This window comes from Rousettus aegyptiacus, unplaced genomic scaffold (assembly GCF_014176215.1).
Source record: "Rousettus aegyptiacus isolate mRouAeg1 unplaced genomic scaffold, mRouAeg1.p scaffold_m13_p_1, whole genome shotgun sequence".
Classification (NCBI taxonomy): domain Eukaryota; kingdom Metazoa; phylum Chordata; class Mammalia; order Chiroptera; family Pteropodidae; genus Rousettus; species Rousettus aegyptiacus.
Window position 1 is genome coordinate 1,733,792 of NW_023416284.1, and position 23,901 is coordinate 1,757,692.

General features: G+C 62.3%; 2 protein-coding genes across 5 annotated transcripts; one reads left to right on the forward strand and one right to left on the reverse strand.

The window, feature by feature from the left end:
* Positions 1–243: 243 nt before the first annotated feature.
* Positions 244–3,917, forward strand: TPRG1L (tumor protein p63 regulated 1 like). Of its 3 annotated transcripts, XM_016144396.2 has the most exons (6): positions 246–530; positions 626–717; positions 835–1,011; positions 1,920–2,073; positions 2,664–2,891; positions 3,308–3,917. In XM_016144396.2, the coding sequence occupies exons 1-5, from the start codon at positions 330–332 to the stop codon at positions 2,856–2,858; spliced, it is 819 nt and encodes a 272-aa protein (XP_015999882.1). In that variant the 5' UTR covers positions 246–329; the 3' UTR covers positions 2,859–2,891; positions 3,308–3,917. The 3 variants fall into 3 exon arrangements, with proteins under 3 accessions (XP_036083828.1, XP_015999882.1, XP_015999881.1); XM_036227935.1 differs by lacking the exon at positions 3,308–3,917 and having other exon boundaries at positions 244–530; positions 1,983–2,073; positions 2,664–3,242; XM_016144395.2 differs by lacking the exon at positions 3,308–3,917 and having other exon boundaries at positions 2,664–3,242.
* A 573-nt stretch (positions 3,918–4,490) lies between these two features.
* On the reverse strand, positions 4,491–17,184 carry WRAP73 (WD repeat containing, antisense to TP73). Of its 2 annotated transcripts, XM_016144393.2 has the most exons (12): positions 17,022–17,184; positions 13,942–14,094; positions 13,302–13,418; positions 10,057–10,129; positions 8,898–9,001; positions 8,190–8,276; positions 7,828–7,962; positions 7,676–7,753; positions 6,848–6,932; positions 5,674–5,799; positions 5,057–5,248; positions 4,491–4,812 (listed from the first exon to the last, which is right to left on the reverse strand). In XM_016144393.2, the coding sequence occupies exons 1-12, from the start codon at positions 17,088–17,090 to the stop codon at positions 4,670–4,672; spliced, it is 1,362 nt and encodes a 453-aa protein (XP_015999879.2). In that variant the 5' UTR covers positions 17,091–17,184; the 3' UTR covers positions 4,491–4,669. The 2 variants fall into 2 exon arrangements, with proteins under 2 accessions (XP_015999879.2, XP_015999878.2); XM_016144392.2 differs by having other exon boundaries at positions 4,700–5,248.
* Between the last annotated feature and the right edge of the window lie 6,717 nt (positions 17,185–23,901).

Consider the following 23,901-nt stretch of genomic DNA (forward strand, 5'->3'; position numbering starts at 1 on the left):
GCAACTAGCCAGGACCCCGCCCCTCTCCCGTCGCGTAAACAGGAAGTGGGCGCGCGCGTGGCGTACGCTTCCGGATCAACAAGGGGCGGGAGCAATTGTGAACGGTGGCGGAGGTGACCAATCGCGGGAGACAGTGGGAGACGAGCCAATCACGAGGGCCGGCGAGGGCGGATCCCGAGGCGGAGCTGTGGAGGCGGAGCCAATCGCGGCGGCTCGCGGGGCGGGGCGGAGCCGGGGGCGGGGCCGCGCCGAGGACCGGGCGGTCCGCTGCTGCGACGGCGTAGGTGTCGGCTCCGCGTCCCGGTTCGGGCTGGGCGGCTGGCGCGGCGATGCTGCAGCTGCGGGACTCGGTGGACTCGGCGGGCACGAGCCCCACGGCACTGCTGGCGGCCGACGAGGAGGTCGGGGCGGGCGGCGGCGCGGGCGGGGGGCGACCGGGAGCGGGCACGCCGCTGCGACAGACGCTGTGGCCGCTCAGCGTCCACGACCCCACGCGCCGCGCGCGAGTCAAGGAGTACTTCGTGTTCCGGGTGAGGCCAGACCTGGGCCGGGCGAGGGCTCGGAGGTGGGGCGGACAGAGGGCTGGAGGGACGGAGAGTGACCCCCGCCCTCTGCCCACGCGCAGCCCGGCACCATCGAGCAGGCGGTGGACGAGATCCGCGTGGTGGTCCGGCCCGTGGAGGACGGCGACATCCAGGGGGTGTGGCTGCTGACCGAGTGAGCGGGGCGCGGCCCGGGTGGGGGACCCCGGCCCTGAGCGCGACCCAAGCGCGCCCTCCGCAGCCTGCCGGAGTGCGCCCGGCGGGCGGAAGTGACGCCTGTCGGTGCCCACAGGGTTGACCACTGGAACAACGAGAAGGAGCGCCTGGTGCTCATCACCGACCAGTCGCTGCTCATCTGCAAGTACGACTTCATCAGCCTCCAGTGCCAGCAGGTGGTCAGGGTCGCCTTGAATGCGGTGGACACCATCTCCTGTGGGGAGTTCCAGTTTCCCCCCAAGTCGCTCAACAAGTGAGTCTTTTGGGCAGAGAGCCCAGCCCCAGGGCCTGGCAGCCAGCCCTTCTGAAACCAGCCCCCAGGGTTGTCTCATGTGTGCCGTTGCATGGTGACATAGGAGCTGGTCAGAGCCTCAGCTCCAAAGTCTGTAGTTTCTCAGAGTAGAAGCTAGTGACTTCTGGGTCGCCGGTGCTGAAAGGAATTCTGGCACCGAAAAAGCAGCTGTTCAGCTCGTATTCGAGTGAATTCGGGATGCGCTGAAGTAGACTGAACAGAGATGTCCCTCAGGTAAGGACGAAACAGGGTTTATCTGTGGCCAGGAGAGGCACGCCTTGGTCACGTCGAGTCCCTCTTACCGAGGACGGTGCGCTGCCTTGGAGACGTCCCTGAAGGCTAGGTAACTTTGAAAGCGTTTAATGGGCAGCGTTGGAGAGCCGAGCCTCATGCTCGAGGGGAGTTTTCTGAAATACAAGAAACCTAGACACTAGTCAGTTGAGTTAAACCGTGTCGTTCAGATGTCGCGGTTAGGATAGAGAATTCAGGAAGTGGAGATGGCCTAAAACCTCACCACCAGTAAGACACTCAGGAGAAAGTCCTAGAGGTTACGAGTGCTGTCCACTTGGTGAGCGCCGCTGCGGACAACCCTGTTCGTTAGCTGGCACGTGTCAGTGACTGTGTGAAGGTTAGGTTTAGCTTAGTCCAGACAATTATGTTCACTTTCTCGCATTTAAAAGCGCTAACATAGTTGTTACTGGAGACCACCATTAATCCTCAAGCCCACAGATCCTTTCTGTTTGTGAAATGTCATTGCTCTTGTCTTTAACCCCGAAGAGCTTTTGATGTCACACGCTGTAACTGACCAGGGTGCCATGGAGGCCATGGCCTGCTAGGTGACGTCCGGTTCATTTCTCCTGACTCGGCAGACGAGACGGTTTGGGGATTCGCATTCAGTGGGACAAGCAGAGCCGCCCTTCCTTCATAAACAGATGGAACCCCTGGTCCACCAACGTGCCCTACGCCACGTTCATGGAGCACCCGATGGCCGGCGCGGACGAGAAGACGGCCTCTCTGTGCCAAGTAAGACCGCGGCTGCCGCACTGCCCTTCCCGGCCTGCACCGCCCAGCACAGTGGCTTCGTGTGGCTCTCAGACACTTGAAGCATTACTCTTAATTTTTAATAATTCTACGTTTAAACAGCTCCGTATGGCCACTGGCATAGCTTTATGACATGGCCCCTAGTGGCCGTGATCATCGTCTTGGAGAATGGCCCAGAAGGGTTTTGGGGCATGGCGACTGGCCCGGCCCAGCTCTGTATGCTCACCAGGAGAGGAGGCCTTGGGGCCAGTGGTGAGAGCAGAGTCAGGGCCCTTGGCAGGTCCCCCGCCAGCCAGCTGTCCACCTTGGTGCGCCTCCTGGCCTGGTGGCTGGTGGGAAGGGTCAGGTGGTTTGCCACAGCAGAACCACGTAGACCTATGGGCAGCGAGGTGCCATGAGTGCGGGCTGTGGTTTGGTGCTTCTAGAGCCCCACTGAGGACGTGAGCGGAGGGCCCCCAGGGTGTGGCTGGAAAGGCCAAGGTGGGGACGGGAGGGCGGCCGCAGACCCAGGTGGCATGGGAGGGGTCTTCCTTACATGGTTCAGTGACGGGCTCCATGTTTCCTCTTTAAAGCTGGAAAGCTTCAAAGCTCTGCTGATCCAGGCTGTCAAAAAGGCGCAGAAGGAGAGCCCCGTGCCCGGGCAAGCCGACGGCGTGCTGGTGCTGGAGCAGCCCCTCCTCATCGAGACCTACGTGGGCTTGATGTCCTTCATTAACAATGAGGCTAAGCTGGGCTACTCCATGACCAGGGGCAAGATAGGCTTCTAGGCGCTGCCCTCAGGAGCCTGCGGAGGCGGCCAGGTGGGCCTGGGGCTCAGGTGGCTGGGCTCAGGCCAGCTCTGCGGCCAGGGTCAGGGCCGGTTACCTTTAGGGACTGACTGCAGTCAGGACAGTCACACGAATCACGCTTTAGCTGCATAGGGAAACTGGTAACAAGCTACAGACAAAAGCAAAATGCATCTGTCACTGCTGGCTGTCCTTCTGTTTTCTGGAACTTTGCCTTTCGTGCTTCTCCTGGAGCGTCTGCCGGGCTTCGCCGTGCCCCCCACCCCACCTCCAGCATGTTAATAAACCTGTGCGTCCCCCAGGGCGCCCTGCCTGCCCCCGGCGGTGGTCGGTACGCCCGGGGCGGTCCGTCACCTGGAGCCTGTAGTCGCAGTCAGTGTACACTTAGTGTCATTTCGTATTTGGAAATTTAACCCATTTTTTTTTTTAAGGTAAATACAAAGGAAGCCGGCAGACTGGGGAGCTGAGCAGGAGACAGCCTGCTTTGCCAGCTCCTGAATGAACCAGTTTGGTGTGAATGATCTAGTCACACTGTTGACAGAATTAACCTGTGTTGACACTCGTGGCATCTTTCTCAAGCCCAAAATGTTTTGCAGAAAAATCACGTTTGGACAATTCATTCATTTGAGGACGTTCCCTTAATAGTTCTTTGCACGTAGTTACGCAGCTTGGTATGCTCCGTTTGCTTTAAGAAACGCACTTTTAAAGAAAGGACCCAGGTTAGGGTCTCACGAAGCAGCTCCCCTGCAGACATAGGGGCCATGAGGGTCACGCCCTGAGCAGGCCTGGCCGCGGCGTGCGGGGCGCGTGTTGCCGCGAGGGCCGTGGCCCAGCTCCCCGCACCGGCACGGCTTGCCGCTGCGACTCGGCAGCCGTTGATCAGCGTCGGCTCCTCCCGCCGCGTCCCCATCCCTGGTGTAGCTGTGACCGGCAGGGACGTGAGCTATGTGCAGTCACCTGTCCGAGTCAAAAGGCTGCCTCAGACCTCACCTGGTCTTGAGCCTCTGCTTTTGGTCTTGTAGTAAAGACGCTTAGAACCTAGTGGGCGTTGTTCCTTTTGGAAGTTATCACAACCGATGCAGCCACCGAGACGGCTCTTGCACAAGCGCATTTCAAAGCTTGAACTGCTTCCTGTGCCTGCTGCGAGCCTGTCTCCTTGCTGCCAGGTGCAGCTGCCAGGTGCAGCGTGGAGGGCCCCGTGGGGGGCCCTGGCCGGGCTGCTCTGCAGTGTAGCTTTAAGCGGGATGGGGACTCCGGCTTTGGAACCGTACCGCCTCCATCGGCCTGCCAGGAGCACCCGAATCCAGAGCTGGCAGGCCTTGTCCTAGGTGGGCGGGCAGCCAGGTGGACGCTCCCTGCGGAGCCCACTCGGCAGGTCGGGACGGCCTCGACTGGCTCCCCTCCCCACACTCCAGAGCAGGCCACATGGAACCCCAGCCTTTCTCCTGAAACCTTCAGTGACCAGTGGGGGCTCATCAGGAAAAGGGGTGTCTAAGGGGCTTCAGTTGCTTGGGACTCGGTTACTTTCCTAAGACAGCGAACCAGAACTTAAACCTTGGGGACCTTCCTGTGAAACCTTTCAAGAAAACCTTTCAAGAAAACCAACACCAGCCATTTTATGAATTGGTAAATATTTATTTTAAATAATAAAAATTAGTTTTGTAATATACATATTTACAACAGCACCTTGCTATAGAAAAATGAGCTGACCAGGGCGGCCGCCGTGGTTGGAGAAACGCCCCAAGGAGCCCCTCCTCGTGCTGTACGAGGTGGCCGGCCTCCACATGCAGGTCCTACGTGTGGTCTCCCAGCTGGCCGGAGGCCAGGTGCGGCCCCTCCTCACTCTCCAGGAAGCACAGGCAGAAGTGGTCCTTGCTGAGGAGGGCCAGTGAGTCCCCGCTTAAATGCCAGCACAGAGACAGCACCTGGAAGTCCCCTGAGGGAGGCCAGTGGCCAGAGGATTAGTGGGCGAGGCCAGGGTCTCTCCTGAGTGCAGCCCAGACCCATGGGTGTGCAGACAGGTCAGAGTGGCCCAGCAAGAGCCCGAAGCCACCTCAACGCGGCGGGCCTTCCTGCCCACAGAGTATGGGGCCGCTGCCCGGTCAGGCGTGTGCTCAGGATGTCGGGAGGGCGTGCAGAGCTGCCTCCCCTGTCCCCAGTGTGAGGGGCGCCGTGCTCACCTTCCCCGGGCACCTGCACCGACACGCAGCCTGCCCGTGACCACAGGTACACCTTGCTGCTTCCCGTGCAGATGGCCAGCCGGGGCCGCTGTGGGTCCCACTGGAAGGCACGCACGGGGGACAGCTGCTCGAGCACCACGAACAGTCTCAGCTTCTGAACGTCCCAGATCCAGACGGCGTTTGGGACGTTGTCTGAGGAGAGGTGCAGACAGGCCCACAGCGTCACCCCCGCCGCCCGCCCTGGCCCTGGCGCCACCACCCCCGGATGAGGCGCACGAAGCCAGGGCCTGGGCACGCGGGCACGCACTGGCCTCGGCGCCCCTGCGTCTGTACCGGGGCGACAGTCCCTTTGGGTCTTTTTGTAACAACCCTTCAGAAGCGGAAAAGCCATCTGTGCAGAGGCCACAGCTGTAGCGGGGCCTGGGTCCCTGGCCTTCGCCACCAGGAAGAGGTGAGCGCCGAGCACGTGCCAGGCGGGGCCGCTGGGAGCGGAACATCCGGGCTCGGCAGACGGGCGCCATGGGCGGGCCCGGCACAGACGCCCCCCAGCCCTCAGTGCGCCTGGCACCAGAGGACTGCGCGCGGACGCCGCACGGCGTGGCCCGAGTGGCACTGACCGTTCCTCGTGGCCAGGAACGAGCTGTCCGGGCTGAAGGCCAGCACGCCCACGCCGATCCTGGGGTTCGCCCTGTCCGCGGCAGGCTTCACGGTCTGTAGGGGCACCGGCACGGAGGCGACCTCGTCTGGAATGTGGGGAGGGCGGGCGTGGCCCGGGCGTCAGCCTGTCCCTGCCGACCACGCCCACTTGGTCAGCCGGAGGCGGCGGGATGGCCGTGAACGTGGCCGGGCGAGGTTCCGTGGAAGCCAGGCTTCGGCAGGAAGCCGGCCGAGGTGCTGGGGGGCGGGGGGGAGGGGGCACGCTGCAGCCGCGCGCACCAGAGCCGCCCGCCGCACCTCGGCACCGCGGCGGCTCCAAGGCCTGGCGTGTCGCGCACCGGAGCTTAAACCTGCCTCCGTCTCGCAGCGCCCTGCACCCGGAGTTCTCAGACGCAGCGGGAGTGTGCCGAGCACGAGGGTGTGAGGGACGTGAAACCACAGTGCGGTGATGCATCCCCGACACGCCAGCACCGCGGCCCGCTGCGTGTGACAGACGCCCCACCGTGGGACGGCCGGGCCGTGGGAAAGCTCTGCCCAGACACGGCCCGAAAAGACAGTCTTAGCACAGCACCACCGGAAGCACAGGGCTGTGGGCCGAGGCCGGGGCGCGCGTGGGTGCGTGTGGGCCGGCGTGCATGCGTGTGGGCGTGCGTGGGCGCGTGTATCGGCGTCCAGACACTCCCACCTGCGAGCGTTCGCCCCGCCCCCACCAGGCAGTGGCCGGGCCTGGCAGCCCCCCCCCCCCCCACGTATGGCCTGTCTCATGGCCACCTCGCGGGTGAGCCCAAGGCACAAGGGGCCGGCCACAGGGCCAGGGCCCAGGGCGAGCTCTAGCCCCAGGCCGAGCCCTGCACCAGGCCACCTCCTGACCCCACCTTGGCTCACCCAGGGAAACTTATGATTCTTAAAATACAGCCCTCGGCGCCAGATGCCAAGTTTAGACTTCCGGAGGCTGCACTCGGCCAGCAGGAGCCACGCCTAGGCGGGCTGTGGCGCGGGGAGACAGGCCGAGGTGTCGCGCGGAAGGAAAACGTGTTTTTAAACAAACAGAGGACTGACTTCTGAAATACGCCTGGACGGGAGCCTGTTTTTCAGAACCGAGACAAGGGAGCGAGCCCCGCCCCGGATGCTCACATCTGCTCTCCGCGGCCCTGGGCGCGGGGTGGGCAGGGCGGTCCAGCGCCCGCCGCCGACTCTTCTCGGCTTCCTGGTACACCACCTGGAAGACACGAGTGGTGAGGCGGGGGCGGCGACGGCCCCCGGGCCTGGCGACCTCCGACCCGAGCAGGTGCTACCACCGAGGGCACGCGAGAACACGGGTCTCGACATGGGATCCCCGCACGCCGCTCCGTGAGGACGGGGTGACATGGACGGCAGCTGCCCACACAGCCGCTCAGCCGGGGAGTGAGCAGGAGCACTTCAGTGATGACAGGTGACGGGCCTGCGGGCGAGGGGCACCGTGACCTGAAGCCTGACAGGCAAAGGGCGAGCGGCCCAGGCCGGGTCACAGGCTGTGGACAGGCTGCATGCGGCCCAGCAGTCCCAGACTGGAGGCCTGAGCTGGCCCCCGCGCCCGCCACACACAGACTCCGCAGATGCCCCCGCGGCCCCTGCTCCCTCCCGCTGGCCTCTGGGCCACCTGACCTCAGGCCGGCCCTGCGGCCCGGCCGCTGCTCCTCAGCACCACGCCCCCCTCACTCAGGCTCCCGTCTGCGGGCAAACTCGCACACAGCAGGGGCAGCGCCGAGACGGGCCGACCTCGGGGGGCGGGGGTGGTGGTGCAGGGCAAGGCCGCCGCGCCCCGTCCTTGGGCACGCGGACAGGCAGGGAGGGCAGAGGCCAGCAGCAGAGTGCGCCGGGCGACGCGTCGGCCACCCTGGTTCACGGCGACGGACGCGCCCGCGGCACGGTGGACAACGCTCCCCCACCGTGTGCTGCTCAGACGCGGGCACCGCGACTCACTATTCTGGGATCGTTAACGGTTGCAGGGTGACCAAACTCCGTGAGCATCTTCCAAGTCACGTGGTTCAGGACGCGCACCTGAAGAGAAGACCGCGGTGAGGCCCGCCGCCCGCCCGCCAGGCCGTGGCGCTGCCCGCGGCGCCCGGTCCCACCTTCCCGTCGTAGCTGCCGACCGCCAGGAACTGACTGCTGGGGCTCCAGGCCACGGCCTTGACGCCCAGGGACCACTCGTAGGCACAATACGCGGACAGGAGCCGGCCGTCCAGGGAGTAGAGCAGGACCTTGTACTGCGGGGGAGACATGTCAGCTGCTGAGAAAGGCCAGGTCACCTGGAGCAGGTGCAGAGAGGCTCTGCAGAGGACGTGGGGGGCGGGGCAGGCGGGCGGGGGCGGGGCAGGCGGGCGGGGGTGGGGAGCAGGGGCTGCCGGCTGGAACTGGGGTGAGAGCTGCAGAGGCGGCGTGGAGAGCCCGGGCCGCGGGGGGAGCATCGGGCACGCGGGAAAGGCCTTCGCACCTCCAGGCAGGTGTCCCACGCCGCCAGCACGCAGCCGTTCGGGGCCCACTCGATGCCGGCGAGGTCCTGCGTGTCGGTGTCGAAGTGCTGCCGCGGGGGACAGTGCGAGGCTGACTCGGACCACGCGCCGGACACGGCGCTGCCCCAGCCCCGCCCACGGAGCGGACCGGCGGCGCCCGCCCGCCCCGCTGTCAAGTCCTGGGCAGCGCTGAGGCTCGGGGGAGCCGCTCGCCGACCCTGTGGGGGCCGCGGTCTGCCCCTGCCGCGTGCCCTGCTCCCTTCCCTCTGCTCACGCAGCTGAGGGCCGAGGAGGCTCCATGCGCTCTGACCATTCCTGACGCTTCTCTGCCTCAGCCCTGCCCGTCTGCCCTGCAGGCTGGGCCCCGAACCCCAGGCCCCTGGGCCCCTTGGGAGCCCTGAGCAGGCCAGATGCTCCCCAGCACTAAGCTCAAGGTCGCTGCTCTTTCTGATAAAGCAAGACACGTGCAAATGCCATCACAGGAATAAGGAAAAGGGGTCGCGTTTGCCGGCACGACAACTTTCAACGCGCGCCCCACGCGCCCTACAAACGCCTAACTGGCAGGCATCACCTGAAGCACACGCGGCACCCCGCCTGCTGGACGTGAAGTCGCGTTCCTCCGCGCGGCCCCCAGGGCCCCAGGGGGCTCCCAGAACGCGCCCCGCACCCGCCCCGTCCGCGAGCCTCACCCGCAGCAGCTGCCAGTCGCTGCACACAAAGATGCTCACGAAGTCCTTGCAGTCCCGCCGCTCGGCCAAGGCCAGGTAGCGGCCGTCCCTGGAAAAGCTGATTCCTGCCGGGGGGAGGGACGGGCCCGAGTCAGGCAGGCTCAGCGGGAGCCGCAGGGGGGCTCTTCGGGGAAGAACGGCAGAAAGCAGAGGTCAGAAGGGGCCGGGGCTCCCGGGCACCCACACGGGGGACGGAGTGGCCAGTCCCGGTTCTAGAAAATAAGTGACGGGAGACTCAGCCGGCGGACCTCAGCTCGCGACTGCATGTCTTACATTCGCCTCTGAATTTAATTATCTGGAAGCAGTGACTTTACGAATTTGGAAATCGACTTGGGCTGAGACACAAAGCTATGTTTCCCGGTTCTGCGTCAGCTCCGTGAGTCAGAGGAACACCTGCCGCCTCCACCTGGGAACCGTGCGCGGCCTCTGGAGAGACGCTGACATCCGAACCGTGAACGCGTCGTGCCCCACCGCCGCATCTCGCCCCGACGCACCCTGCGAACCGCCGGGGGCAGACACGCAGAGCCACACGCTCCCGCGAGGCCCCCAGCCCAGCGACCGACCGCCAGGCCGCCAGCGAACATCCTGACTCGAGAGGGAGCGCCCGACCAGCCCCCGGGGTCCTGGTCAGCCACAGTGGCGGGCTGCGCCTGAGCTGCCCCCTTCTCCCCAACGGCTCAGAGGACGCCTGCCACTTGCCCCTCCGCTGGGACGTCCGGACGGGACGGGTCACCATCCCCCTCCACGGAGAACACAGAGCCCATCAACGGAAGGGTTAGAGATTTAAGTGCAGAACCGAAGGCAGGAGGTGGGGTCCCTTGACAGACACAACCGGGGTCCCCGAGGACCCCTGCCGTCACCGAGGTCGTGGGAACCACGGGGAAATCCCTTCGCCTTTGACGTCCTTTACGCGACGCCCCCGCCAGTCACCACGACCTGGTTTTGCCAGGGGGACCCTTGTCTTGCAGAGACACGTGGAAGTATTACGGCGGGGTGTCAGAGGTCTGGGAAAGGCTGCACAGCAACGGGGGGCGGGGTACAGAGGGGAGGACTGGCTGCGTGGGGCGCCCTGCTGTGGCTGCCTCAGCCGGCGAGAGTGCCGGGGCCGAGGCCAACTCACCGCGCTGGCAGGCTTTGGGGTATTTGATGTAGGACACCGACTTCGTGCACAAGGACCAGACGGTGATCCGCAGCTGTGGGGAGAGCAGGGAACAGTGCGGTCAGCAACCAGAGAGACTGTCCCCCTCCGTGACCGGCTCGTGACCGGCTCGCGGGTCCCCGGGGGGCGGGGCTGGCCGCGGAGGTAGCCAGTGCCCTTAGTGGTCCGGGGCTCTCCCTCGGGAGAGGGACGTCGACTCCATGCTCCGCCGTCACAGGGCATCCGGCGCTCTCCCTGTGCGGTTTTCATTTCGTAGCGATACTATTCGAGGGACACAAAGTTGAGCACAAACGCACGTCCGTTCGGAAGTTCGAAGTGAACCCAGTTTTCACGCTATAATAAACGTAAAACGCTTATTCAGTCTGAGGAGCGTCGTCATGCAGGAAAGCCATTGGGGGGTGCGGTGGGGGGTGGTCGGGCTCTTTGTTCGGGAGTCCAGCTGGCTGCGCCTCCGCCTCAGGGGACAGATGGGCGTGGTGGCCCAGCCCAGGCAAGTCGGGGCGTCCTGAAACCACTACCAGGCGGCCCGACCCCGCTGTGCCGGGGAGCGCACTCTGCCCCCCTCGGTGGGCAAGTACGAAAGGGCCAAGAGAGTGTCCTGCAGGGGACCGAGCGCCTGCCGGGGTGGGGACGACGCCCGCGCTCCGGAAGACGCGCCGGAACGGGGACGGGAGGCTCCGCATTCTGCCGGCCTCTCTCCCGAACGCCGCCAGGTCTGCGCTCGCGGTGAGCGCCCGCGGCCGACCCCGCACGCCCTGAGGCGCCGGACGCGGCCGCCCTTGACCAGAACTTCTGAGCCTGTCTCTGCAACGCTCTCCGCCCCTCCCCTTCCTTCTGCCGAAGGAAGCCTCTCCCAACAGCCGCACGGCGTCGGGGCGCTGGGACCCGCCGCTGGATGCGAGCGCCGAGCCGCCGCGGTGCGGGTGCCCGTGTGGCAGCTGAGCCCGGCAGGCATGGGTGCCACACTCCGCATCTGCCTTCCCAGGTGGCGACGGCCCCGCCCAGGATTGGGGCTTGGAGGCCGAGGAGGGCGTCAGGTGGACCGAGGTGAGGTGCCGACTCCCAGCCAGGGATCTGGCCCTGAGGTCCACCTGTGACACCCACCACCAGTGCGGCCTGGTCAGGCGACCTTCTGAGCCTTCCGGTTCCTGCCAGCGGCCCCTGGGGCCATCCCGCTGACCCGGCGCGGGAAGGAGGGCAGGCCGGGCGCCTGGACAGCCGACGCGGGGTTTCCGGCGTCTGCCACCGGCCTCCGGGGCCGTCCCGCTGAGGGGCGCAACCCGGCGGGCACACTTCTTAATGGCGGAGCAGACGCGTGCCCTTTAAGCTGGGTTTTCACCCTCCGGCCCCCGCTGCAAAACGTTTTAAGAAAAGACAACAGTTTGCAGCTTAACAAATCCACCAAGAAAAGAGGCGGGTACCTACGGCCTCCATGATCTCCACCGACCTCAGCAGAGCAGGAGCAGCGAGTCCGCGCAGGGATGGAGTCCTCGCAGGGATGGAGTCCGCGCAGGGATGGGTCACGACCCGCAGGCAGGACTCAGAGGCCTCAGGGACCCCCGGGGCTTCCCCGCCCCCCATCCCTGGTTCAAAGGGAGCCGGTGACATGCAGGCGGGTTCCATGTCCCCAAGGACAGGGGGGCGCTGGAGGCGCCACCCGCCAGGCCCTCGGCTCTGACCCCTCAGGAGCTCGTCTCCCCGGGGACCTCTGAGGACCTCGCGCACCCTTCCCAGCTCCGGCTGCACGTCGCGCGCTTCCACTTAATCGAGGAGAACGACGCTCACTTCTGAGAGAGTTCATTTTCTCATCTCCTCTTCCATACTTTCAAGTTTTCTTGACATAAACAGTAAATATGTCCTTATTACCTTACCATCGCTGCAGACAAATTGGAAAATTCCAGAACTTAGGCAAAAATACTTAAAATGACCTTTTCCGTCTCAGAGACTGTTTGCAGTAGTAACGTGGCAAGGACAGCGAACCGAGGGCGGCTCCTCCGGGGGCCTCACCAGTGGGAGACGTGTGGCCTCCCGCGCCACACAAACAGACGGCACCTGCAGACGGCACCTGCAGACAGCACCTGCACGTCCACACACACCTGAGCGCGCGCTCCGGAGCCGAGGCGGCTGGGCCCCGGCCCCGGCTCTACTGCAAACGGTCCAGAGCCAAATGGCAACACTTAAAACTTAGGAATAAATTTTATAAAATATGTGCGAGATCTGTACAATGAAAATGTTGCTGCAGAAAAAAACTATAACTTCGGTGCAATCTGTTAAAAAATCCTTGCAGGATTTTTTTTAAACAAATTGACAAATTCATTCTAAAGCTGACATGGAAATGCAAAGGACCTAGAACAGCCAAAATGGCTCAGAGACAGGCCAGAGCTGGACCCTCATGTGCGTCTGGATCCCGGGCCGGCCGCAAAGCAGGGGCTGGCAGGAGCGGCCGGTCCCACCGCAAAGAAGGGACAGAGCTCGACGGGATGCAGCGGAGCCGGGAACGGACCTGGGAACGGACCCTCGCAGGCGGCGGCTGAGCTCTGACCAGGTGCCAAGGGCAGGAAGGACGTGAAGTCACTGCTGGTGACATCTGTGAACTTGGGCGCCAGAACCATGAGCTTCCAGAGGAAAACGGGATCTGGGCTTGCGGACGCCCTCGCACGTGTGCCCACAGGGGCCTGCGGGAACGTGCCGCCTCGGGGCTCTGTGGCTCTCGCCTCCCCTTCCATCACTGCCTCCCCCTACAAACGCCCCTCCCCCTGGCGCGGGGCGTGCCAGTCTGCTCGCCCAGGGGCCACCTTTTGTTTCCTGAACAAATCTTTTTTGGTAACGAAACGCCTAGTCAATATTATTTTCCAGTCGATGAAATCCTTTGTGGTCTTGGGTTGGAAGGGGATTATCTTTAGACACCAAACGCTCAGATCATAAAAGAAAAAATGCCATTGTAAATATCACATGCCCTAAACCACATATGCAAATCGTGTGTGAACAGGTGTGCGCGTGTGCGTAGAACAAGCTATGCAAGTGCTCCGCCTCGCCGACCAGAGAAATGAAAATTAAAACCGAAACGCAACACGGCTGCAGGCCTGCGGGCTTAAGACATGAACCTTTCTGCAGAAAGCACCACTTAGACGCCCCTGACCCGTCACAGGAGTCAGGAGGGCAGGAGTCACCTCTCGGCGCACGCAGCGGGTCGAGGCCTCACTTACGTGGAACTCGGTTGTGTTGAGAACGTGGCGCCCGTCAGGGCTCCAGCAAGAAGCCACCAGCCCTGCGGATCCCTCGTCTATTTTGCAGTGCCATTCGGGCTGTTCCAAAGACCACACCTAGATTCGCAACAGAGAGAGACCCAGGGTCACAAACTGGTCGGTGCAGTGATCGAGCTTACAAACAACCGGTTACCAGCCGCGGCGGCAAGACTCGGGAGAGCCGTAAGGCTCTCCCGCCACGACGGAGCCCGCCAGGGCCGGGGGCAGCCAGCCTTCTTGCCGACTTCACTGGGCTGTAGTTTTAAAAGGTCCATCCCCTTTGCCATCCCTAAAGCTCCATTAGTCAAGCTCCACGCCTGAAGCCGGACACACAGCGCTCCCCACACGCGGGCTGTCCAAGCCGCTACACCCAGGTCTGCAACCCTCCTTACTGAATCGTACTCGGTTACAGACTGAGAGCATCTAAGTATGTTCTCACTCTGAAAGCATTTGCACTGTGAGAGAACCCTCACAATGCTAAAGGAAGCCGGCTCCGACTGCACCACCTCTGCTCCAGACCTGAAGGGCAGAGGATGCGGGCGCCCGCCCGGGAGGCGTCCCGGCTTCCCGCCCCGCACGCGGGAGCTGCACGGGCACCTACCTGCACCAGGCCCCGCTTGTACATGGCGCACAGGATGAAGAGGGAGTCGGCCGACCACTCGACGTGCTGGATCTGGTCCAGGCACGTGTACAGGCGAAGGATCTGAAGGCTGTTCACATCCCGGACCACCAGCCGGTACTGGACGCAGGAAGCCTGGAAACGGAAGAGCCGGCCCTGAGCCTGGGCCTGCGGGAAGGCAGGGCCCACCACGCCCCCCACGCCCGCCATGCCCCAGCAGGGACCCTGCCCCACCTCCCAGCCCTTGCCTGCCCCTCCTCCCCACTGGGACCCTGCCCCTCCTCCCCGCCCGCACCCACCCCTCCTCCCCACCAGCGGCCTCCGCGGCTCCACGCTTCACAGCGCCCGCTCTAAATGCAAAACGAGTTAATAAAAAGAGAAACCTGAAGTAGCAAACTAGGTGTTCCACCTGGCATAGTCCGGTATCAAGTATTATTTTCAAACTCTGCTTGAGGCATTTTCTACTCCTTTCTTGATTATGTGTTAAAAAGTAAACGCAAGGACGAAACAGCATTGGGGACAAGCTCGTCCGTAAACTAGCCGAACCCTCTCCTGGGTTCGTCACCTGTAGGCAATTTACAAGGAGGTGGTGACAAGACTACAGACGAGGCAGTCCCCTTCCGTACACATACATCCTGTGACTGTGTGGACGCGTCACGGATGCTCATTTAGCTGCTGTGACATAAGAGACAACATGTTCTGGTCTCTGCCCCCAGACTGAGACCCAGGGCCCCTGAAACCCTTGTAATTTCCTGGGTGACAGGAGCATCTTCTGTTCTAATGCGGGGACCCTGGGTGGGCTCCTTAGACACAGGCTGGTCACCAGGAAAACCGAGCCTTTAGAAGCTTGGAACTCTCAGGGCCCCCTTATTCCTCGAGAAGGGAGAAGGGCTGAAAAGGGAGTTAATGACAGATTGTGCCCATGTGAGGAGACGTCCTGAACGTCCAAGGCTAAGAGCGCCTCTGGGGGAGGGGTGGGGGACACAGGCGCACCGGGAGGGCGAGGTGCCCCGATGCCATGGGACAGAAGCTCCCGCACTCGGGGCCTGCCAGCCCCAGCCCCAGCCCCATGCACCGCCTCACCAAGCTGCTCATCCGGGTCCTTTACCATGACCCTTAATAACCTGGGGACCTTAACTAAGCGCTTCCCTGAGTTCTGTGAGCCCCCGTAGCAAATTATTTGAACCTGAGGTGGGGTTCGTGGGAACCTCCTGTCTGTAGCCACAGCACACAGAAGCTGTGAGTAGCCTGGGGACCGCCTCCCTGCCGCTGGCATCTGAAGTGGGGGCAGCCTTCTGGGGCTGAGCCCTCAGCCTGTGGGACACCCGCCGGGTACCAAAGAACTGCTCGGCAGGGGAAAAACCCACACACTTGGTGACCAGCAGTGTGGTGAGTGCGGGTGATCACGTGACGGTACAGGAAGTCCACAGGAGGAAAGCTGGTTCTCCCTACACACTCGCATTCACTTATTCCACCACTGACCATGAAAATGCTTGGGGGCTTAATACTGCTTTCTGAGCAAACGTTTCTCTACGGCCGTATTTGTTTACATTCTTATCTAAGAAAACAGTTTCTGTGTCTGAGTATACTTATCTGCCAGTTATGGATACAATTTACAAACCAAGAACCAATTTTTAAATTTTAATTACTTCATTTTTGTCCTTAGCAAGGTCAAACTAGATCATTAGTTTGCGTTTTATGAACTTCCATTAAAAAAAAAAAAAGCCACAATGAGTTTTCCTTGCCGAAAGAGGGCAGGCAACTAGATTACAGCACGTCCTGATGTGTCTCTTCACGTGGTAGCTTTGCACTGTGATCGGTTACAGTGAATTCCCGATGAGATGCAACGTGCGCACCGACACTTAGAAAAAACCTCTGGAATCTGCTGTAACAGATCAACAATGGCAAAATGGACCCGCCTTCTTCGGCATTTAAGATACGGCTTTACAGAAACACAATCCCAGTACCTAGACTGTCGGCGTCTCACAATATTTTGACCAGGGTGTAAAACCCAAAAAAGTACAGAAGTCGAGCAAGAGAATAGAATCTTTCTCTTCATACTTCACTGGAATTTTCGTAAACATGTAAAAAATGAATTTATGAGGGGGCACTTTGAAAAAATGTACCAAGGTTTTGGGGGTGCCATTTAAACTAAAGATGTTTTGTATTGTGTTTTGTATTTTCTAGCTGAAGGATATGTGAGTTCGAATAATACCCCCATAAAGAAGGCAAACATGTAACTTGGGAGTTATATTTTCAAAGATCTAGATAAGAATAAAAAGAATATTAATGGCTCAAACTGAAAGAGAAGCACGAAGCATCAGGCAGTTAATAGGAGATAAAGGAAACTAAGTACACTTTTTATAAAAAGTGCGATTTTTTTCCTCAATAGCTCTCCAATGCCAGCTCTCTCCCACCTGCGACTTGACTCGCCCCACTCCCACGTGACCACTCTGAGGATATGCACTGGTCACAATGGTATATTTCAAAACTGAAGTGTCGTGTACAAGGCAGCGCAGTGATTTTAGCATCATTCCGCCACCGGAGGAATCAGGGGCCGAAATGGCAGCAGCGTAGGCACCTCTCTTCGTCTGGTTATTTAACGCATTTGTGTGGCACATGGTTGAGATCTAGGAATAGGACTGGGAAAGAGGACACAAACTAGCTGCACCGCGGCCCTCGTTTACAGCCGACGGGAGTACAAATTTGCCTTTTGGCGACAAATTAACGAGCTGATGTCTCCTGAGTCCTCAAACATGTAAAGACAGCACCGCTTTTATCTGCTTTCAACAGACGGAAACCCAGGTGCAGGGAGGCTGGCACCTGCCCGCAACCTGCGCTCAAGTCACCTGTGTGCTGCACCTGCCCAGGTCTCCTGCCCAGGTCCTGTGCCCAGGTCACCTGCCCGGAACCCCTAGCACCTGCCCAGGTCCCGCTCCTTCGGACGCCCGAGCTCCTCCACTGCGGGCCACGCCCGCGGCCGCCCGGCTCCCCGATTCCCGCGTCCCCGCTACTCGGGGCGGACACGCGCCTCCCGCGGCCCAGGCCCCGCGGCCGCTCACCAGGTACTTGCCGTCGGGGGAGAACTTGCAGAGATGGCTGGAGAGCTTGAACACCTCGGAGAAGTTCATGGCTGCTGCCGCGGGCCGCGCCGCACCCCGCGCCGGGAAACCTGCACCCGACCCCGCGCCCGAGACCCTGTGGGCGGCCGCCGCAACCGCCAGCCCTGCGTCCGGAAGTGACGGAAGGCGGGAGCACGCCTCAGCCTATCAGCGCCCCCGGCGCCCGCGCGGCATTGTGGGGCTTGTAGTTCGCATGGAGAGCGGACGCCGCGCTTCTTCCCATCCGGGATTCCCGCGGTGTGCAGAGGGTGCGTGGCCTGGAGTCCCCTCCGGCCAGAGTTACCAGATCAAATGCAGGACGCGCGCTTAAATTTGAATTTCATATAAACAACGAATCGTTTTTCAGTATAAATATGTTCCCGAATACGGCACGGACATACTTATACTCAAAAATTACCCGCTTATCCGAAATTCAAATTTAACTGGGCGTCCTGTGTGTCTATATGTATTTACATTTACATATGTATTTCAGCTTACAGGTAAATATGTTTCTGTGTACATATACTTACATATAAACATGCGTTTGTATGTAAGCATATGATAGTGTATATGCATATATTTTATATACGGTGTATAAATAAACATTCGTTTTTCCTTGTTTTTTTGGCTAAATCGGGCAACCCGCCTGCAACGAACCCCATCTTCCACCTCCCCTGCCCCCCGCGCTAGAGCGCTGCTCAGATCAGGGGAGAACGAATTTCACGCTTACTCCGCAGGGCGAGCGCGCAGATGGCGCGCCCCGGCGGGCTCATCGCGCGCGCTCCTGGGACTCGCGCCGGAGAGGACCGCGCGGGACGCGGGACCCCGGGCCCAGCCGCAGCCCGCGCTGGGCACGACGGAACGACCATCTGCGTCCCCGCTGACTTCACCGACCTTGCTACTCACCCTCCTCTCCGCCCCCCGCCACGCGCCTTGTCCTCACGCGCACTCTGGACGCCGGGTCCCTTTCTCCGGAGAGCGCCCCCCGCCAGGCCCCGCCAGCACCTCTACCGGACCCTGACCCCGCGCCTGACCTTCTGTTCTGAGAATCGAGACCGGCTTGCGTCCGTCTCGTTATCTGCGCGCGCTCGGCCCTGAGGACGCTCCCCTCCCCGTCTTCCCGGAACCAACGAGTAAGGCTCCCTCGCATCCTGCTCGGCGGGGCCCCGCCGGACCGACCCCTGTGTGTGATTCGTATTTGTGTCCACAGCCCTAATGTCTCGCAAACAGTGGTTGAGCAATAAATAAAGGTGTGTGGAAGGCATGCCAGGTAAGGCGCAGACCCTGTGTGGCCGGCGACCCGGTCTGCGCCAGTCCGCTGGAGCGCAGTTAGTTACACCGAGGGTACTGACGCGACGGTCACCCTAGCCAGGGGACATCGGTTTGGAGGCAGATAACGGGACCCCTGAGCACCAGGAGGCAGCGCATGGCAGGTGCCCGCTGCCGGGGACCGCCCAAAACTCGTCCTGCCCGTGGGGTTCTGCAGCCGAGGACCTGAGCAAGGGGTGGCTGCCCTGGAAGCCTCACCTGCCCTCCGGGAAGGGGGAGGGGCGGCCGCGAAGCCGCAGGTGTCTTGGCCTGAGGTGGGTCTCTGCGCACATAGAGCAATTCTGCGTGCTAGACCCACGTGTTGCTGTGGACACACGCGCGCACCTGCGCACAGATCAGAATCCGGCGCCCTAGGCCAGGAGGCGGTGACCAGAGGGATGGAGCAGGGTGTGGGCCGCGGCCTGGGGACGTTGCCGTCAACAGTTCCTCCTTAGGTGACATGGAACACAGCCTCTGCCCAGGAAGAGTGCAAGCCGAGTCTCGCCCAGAGGGTCTCCGCGGCCCACGGTGCCGGGCGGGGCCGGGACGCGTCCACGACCTCGGCTGCGTGAGCGGTGTGAGCGGCGCGCTCTCCTCCGCGGAAGAGATCCCGCTGGAGCCACCAGGACGCAGATGGCTCCACCCAACCCCCACCTCCACCCCGGCAACTGTTCCCCTGTTCCCCGAAGGCCACCGCCAGTGAGGACACTCCGCAGCCCGGGGCGGTGGCCTCTCCACTACCGTACGCGGCGCTTCCCCTGCGCGTGGATCCCAGCGCCTCCCTCGCCAAGAGCCCCGGCGCCGGTGCGGACGAAGCGGGAGAGCCGCGGCCGGGCAGCATGCGGCGTCTGGGGGAAAGGAGGCGTCGGGACGCCGATCTGCACCTCTGCTCCCCGGCCCGGCCCCTGCGCCGCGGCCCGGTCTCTCCAGGAGGAGGGCCGGGCCAGGCCTGCGTCCAGCCGCGCGTCGCGGCTCCGCGGGGGTGACACGCGCCAAAAGGCGGCGGGAAGGAGGCGGGGCAGAGCGCGCCCCGGGACCCCGACTCGGACGCCGCCAGCTGTGGGGGCGGAGCGCCGGGCGACAACCTCGGCCCGGGCCTGGCCCCGCCGCCCCGCGCTCCTCCCGCCGAGACTGAGCGGCCCGCGCTGCCTTCCCGCTCCGCCGGCCGCGCGGAAGGCGCTAACGCCGGCGGCCGCGCCCTCCCCGCGTGCCTCCCCTCCCCGCGCCCATATAAGGCGCCTCGGCGGGTCCACCGCCCACCCTGCCTCCCCGCCTCGCGGCCCGCTGCCACCGCGGGCCCACGAAGGGGTTTCGCGGCGAAGCCGGGGCCAGTGCCGGGCCAGCGCGGGCATCGATGTCCGAGGCTCCGACGGCACCAGGTAGGCGGGGGTCCTGGGCGCGGGTCAGCTCCACCTGCGGGGGCTGGAGCGTGGGGTGGCAGGTGCTTCAGCTCGCGGCTCAGGAGCTGGGAGTCGGCGGAGAGGCCACCGAGCACAAGCTGGGAGAGAGGGTGACATGGGGTCTCCCCAGAGTTAGACCGGCTCCTGATCCCGGGCGCAGGGGCAGGGAGCAGCAGGGGTTGCTGGGAGCTGCCCCAAGCGAGGCCGCTTCCCCGAGGGCCTTCCTCCTGCTAACCCCTCGTCACCCGGCTTCTGGGGCAGTATGGGATGCAATCCGGGGAGAGGCGCTGTCTGTCCGTCGGTGGTGTTCAAGGGCGGTGGAAGCCGGGAGCCTGCCTGTCGCTGACAAGCTCCTCCCTGCTGGGCGCTGCTCAATCTGCCTCGCCCTCCTGGGCTGTCCTGATGCAGAGGCGTTAGCTTGGCGCCGGCCTCGGCTGAGAGAGCGTCAGGTGCTCCCCGGGGCCAGGAGGACTAGGCGCCTGGCTCAGCTGGACCCACCGCGCCGTTACTAAGGAGCTGGATTCCTGAGGGGCACCTTTCAGGGGCTCTGAGCTGGCCTGGGGTGCCCGGCCTCTGAGCCTGTTCCAGGTGGAGAAAGAAGGGGGCCGCCTGGCCGGGCAGCCTCTGTCCTCTTAGCTTTTAAACGGGAAGGGAGCTATTATTACCTCCTTACTCAGCCTGTATTTTTGTCTGGTCCCTAAGGGGATGTGCACTAAGTGTGCCCACGTCTACATAAATAGATGGGTGACAGGTAGACCATTGTCAACCAGTGAGAGGCAGGGAAAACAATGTGGGGGGGGGGAATGTCTGCCCAGAGGCTGTTTGGTCCAAGTGTACTGTGGTCTGCTTATGAAATGCCTGCACATCGGCGCACCGTTAGCACAAAGGTCCGGTTTGCTTTGGTTCGGTTCGCTGCTGTTGTTGCCGTCTGTGTGTTTCGCCTCAGCAACCAGCTCTGGGGAGAGGGGAGCTCTGTAAACCTAAACACAGGCATTGCCCCTTCGATGTTCGCAGCCGCCCATCTGTTGATTTGTTCAATAAAAGATAAAGAAGCGTTGCATCGAGAACCAAAAGACAGAGCGTTTGAAAGTTTGCCACATACGCATGTGTGCAATTAAAAAAAAAATAAGGTGAAGCGTCTGGCACCAGAAGCCGTGAGGTTCGCCTGCTTGTCCGTCGGTCGGGGGCTGAGAGAGGAAGGGGAGAGGTCAGCCTGGCCGCGGGCACAGGCGGAGTGACCGCGGATGCTCAGCAATGTCTGTGGCCCTTCTGGTGAAGGCCCTGGGGACCGGGGTAGATGTGCACAGATTCTGAAGTGTGGCCGCACGGAAAAGCCAGTCTAGGGCAGCGGTGAATCGGGCAGGTGTGGAAGCCACAATGCCGGGGTTCAGATCACCTCGCTCCAGAGGCGTGGACCTATGTGCGAGCTCCATAGCCACTCGCAGCCTCAGCTCTCACATCTCTAAGGGATAATGACAGTCCCTGCTCCGGGGGGTCTGGAGAGCAGCACAAGACGCTGTCCCTAAAGTGCTCAGAACAATGCCTGGCTCCCGCCCGGTGGGCCCCAAAGTGCTGGCAGTTGGTCCTGGGTGCTCCTGGAGAGGGCGTGGGATGCAGTTCCCTGGTGGGAAGTAGGTTCCCCCAGGGACGTCGGAGCAGCTGGCCGCGAGGCAGGAATCTGGCCGAGGCTCGGGGGGTGCGATGGCTTTGCCAGGGGTGCTGCAGGGAGGACGCCTCGGTTTCGCGCTTATTTATAGAGTGCGCCCCGCCCACATCCAAGAACGGATTTATACCACTGAACACATGCAAACAACACAGCTGAAATAGAGATGAAAAGGAGGGACCGAGGACTTGGGGAGAGTGACAAACACCCCAGGACCTGGCGGAGGTCCCTCCTGCGGCCAAGGATGGCATCCAGCCCGAGGGGCCCACACCCGGAGGAATCATTCCATTGGCGGGGCGATGTCCCACCTGCACGTCCGTTTTGATGGGAGGCAATTTCCGCTCACCAAATTCAAGGGGAATCTGTCGCCCAGATGCTTCCATAAAGCTCTGACATACACGATGCACCTGAGCCTGCGAAACGCCAGGCATGCTCCCCGCGAGTGTGATGCTGCCCGCCAGCCCCTTGGGAAAGGGGAGGGCGCGCCTCTATTTTCCAGTTTGGGCATTTCCGTGGGAGTGCAGAGTCAGCATTTTAAAATATGTCGCTTTCTGAGGATTTTGCTTCATACGGCAAAAAAGGAGAAAGGAACCGAGGTGAGTGGTCAAAAAACGCCATCTCCCTCGTCACCCTGCCAGCGCTCGCACCTGGATCATGACCGTCTCCTCACTGTGACAGATTCTACGCCCGGCACACGGCGTGATAATTCACCCTGCCAAGCGCCTCCGCGTTCTGCCCAGATTTCTTTAACAAGCACAGAAAACACACCTGTAACTTCTGTGTGACCGAAACACGCATCTTATTATAATTTTTTTTTTAAGTTTGCCTTCTTAAGTAGATTTTATACAGGACGCCTGGGAAGTCCTTCCTTTGTGTGTGATACAGAGGAAAACCAACCTGGCTTATAGGAACGCTCCCCCTGCCCACGGGGTTCAGGTTTCGGACAGCTTACGCCGACGCCCGGCGAGGCATGTGCCCAGTGGCCATAATCCTCCCGTCGGGCCCCCCTCCCTGTCCACTCTCTGGCAGGCTTCCTTTGTAGAGCAGACTTTCACTCACCAGGGGTGCTATCTTTCCCAGGACATGCTCCCCCAAATCAGAGACCCAAAGAGGAAAAAAATACTCGGCCAAACAATTGCGTGTTGAACACGTCTGTGACAGCCGCCATTGGGTCGGCGGTCGCCCCGGGCTGCTACTTAGGCGAGTAGCTCACATTCTTCTCCTATAATTGTCACGACAGCCCCCTGAAGCAGGTGCTGTGAGTGTCCCCACTTACAGAGGAGGGGCCGAGGCTGTGACGGCTCGTGCCGCTTGCCCATGGAGACAGGGCCGCGGAGTGCGGGATGCAGCCCAGACTTGCCCTGGTGTAAACATGGACGGTCCCCAGGTCCCCGGTACCAGGGCGTGCATGTGCCGCGGCCCTTCGAGACCACGTAGGCTGCGGTCGGGATTTCAGGGGTGCCATGCCCTGGAACCGGGGGAGATGGCATCCATTTCTGAACTTCGAAGGTAGTCTCAGTATTTACTCTGGTTACGAGTGCAGGCGACAAACTACACTGTGTTCGAAGTTCCGGTGACTTCCCGGCTGGAGTCGCCGGTTCTCGCTGAGTGTGGCAGCTGCTGCAGGAGGCTTAACGTGCCTTTTCAGAGCGTTGCCCAGTTGAAACGATGAGCTACGGGGCCTGCTACGAGGCCTCGCCGCTGCAGAGACGCGCGTGCGTGGGCACGTCACAAGTTTGCTGTTCCAATATCACAGGAGCCGATACTCTCCTGGGGCTGCCGCTACAAATGACCACAAGCCGAGTGGCTGTGGAGCTGGGTGGGGCATCGGCCTGGGCTGGAGGCGCCCGAGACAGCAGGACAGCCGGGCGGCAGGAGGGGACGGAGAGAGGAGATGGGGACGGGCCGGGCAGGCCTCAGGCTGCGGGGCAGGCACTTCGGGCGGCCAGTGGCTGGACACGAGTCAGGTGTCCCCAGGCCCGGCCAGGAAGGAGGCAGCCTGAGCCTCCGGGCCGTCACTCCCGTCTTCCCAGCCGTGGTGGGTGCGGGCCGAGGAGTAACGTGACCGCAGCTTCGCCGCGCCTCCTCTGACGGCCTTGCTTGTAGATGGTGTGTCTGGGGGTTCGCCCCTCCCCCCCACCAACGGGCAGCACTTCAGAAGGTGTGGATGACCTGCAGGTGCCGGCCAGGCCGCCCAAGCCTGCTCCCCGGGCAGAGCGCTGGTCCCCATCCTGACTCCGCCATGGCCTGGGGCAGGTCCCTCGGCCCCTCCTCTGCAGGGGAGGGGGAGGGGCGCGGGCCGCCACCTGCCTGCAGCTTAGGAGCCCCTGCCGGCGCTCCGGGGCCACCCCAGCCCTTCCCTCCTGTGAGTGGTCCTCGGGAGCCCCTGCGGCCACCCCCGGGCAGACGTGAGGTGCCCAGGGAAGGCCGGTCTCGCCCCGTCTCTCACCGGGCAGGCACGGAGGGCCTG

Coding starts and splice junctions, on each gene's coding strand:
- TPRG1L (XM_016144396.2), top strand. CDS start 330: ATGCTGCAGCTGCGGGACTCGGTGGACTCGGCGGGCACGAGCCCCACG. Junction 1,012..1,919: donor CCCCCCAAGTCGCTCAACAA/GTGAGTCTTTTG, acceptor CTGACTCGGCAG/ACGAGACGGTTTGGGGATTC. Junction 2,074..2,663: donor AGACGGCCTCTCTGTGCCAA/GTAAGACCGCGG, acceptor TCCTCTTTAAAG/CTGGAAAGCTTCAAAGCTCT.
- WRAP73 (XM_016144392.2), bottom strand. CDS start 17,090: ATGAACTTCTCCGAGGTGTTCAAGCTCTCCAGCCATCTCTGCAAGTTC. Junction 13,419..13,941: donor ACAAGCGGGGCCTGGTGCAG/GTAGGTGCCCGT, acceptor TTGCGAATCTAG/GTGTGGTCTTTGGAACAGCC. Junction 10,130..13,301: donor TCAACACAACCGAGTTCCAC/GTAAGTGAGGCC, acceptor CTCTCCCCACAG/CTGCGGATCACCGTCTGGTC.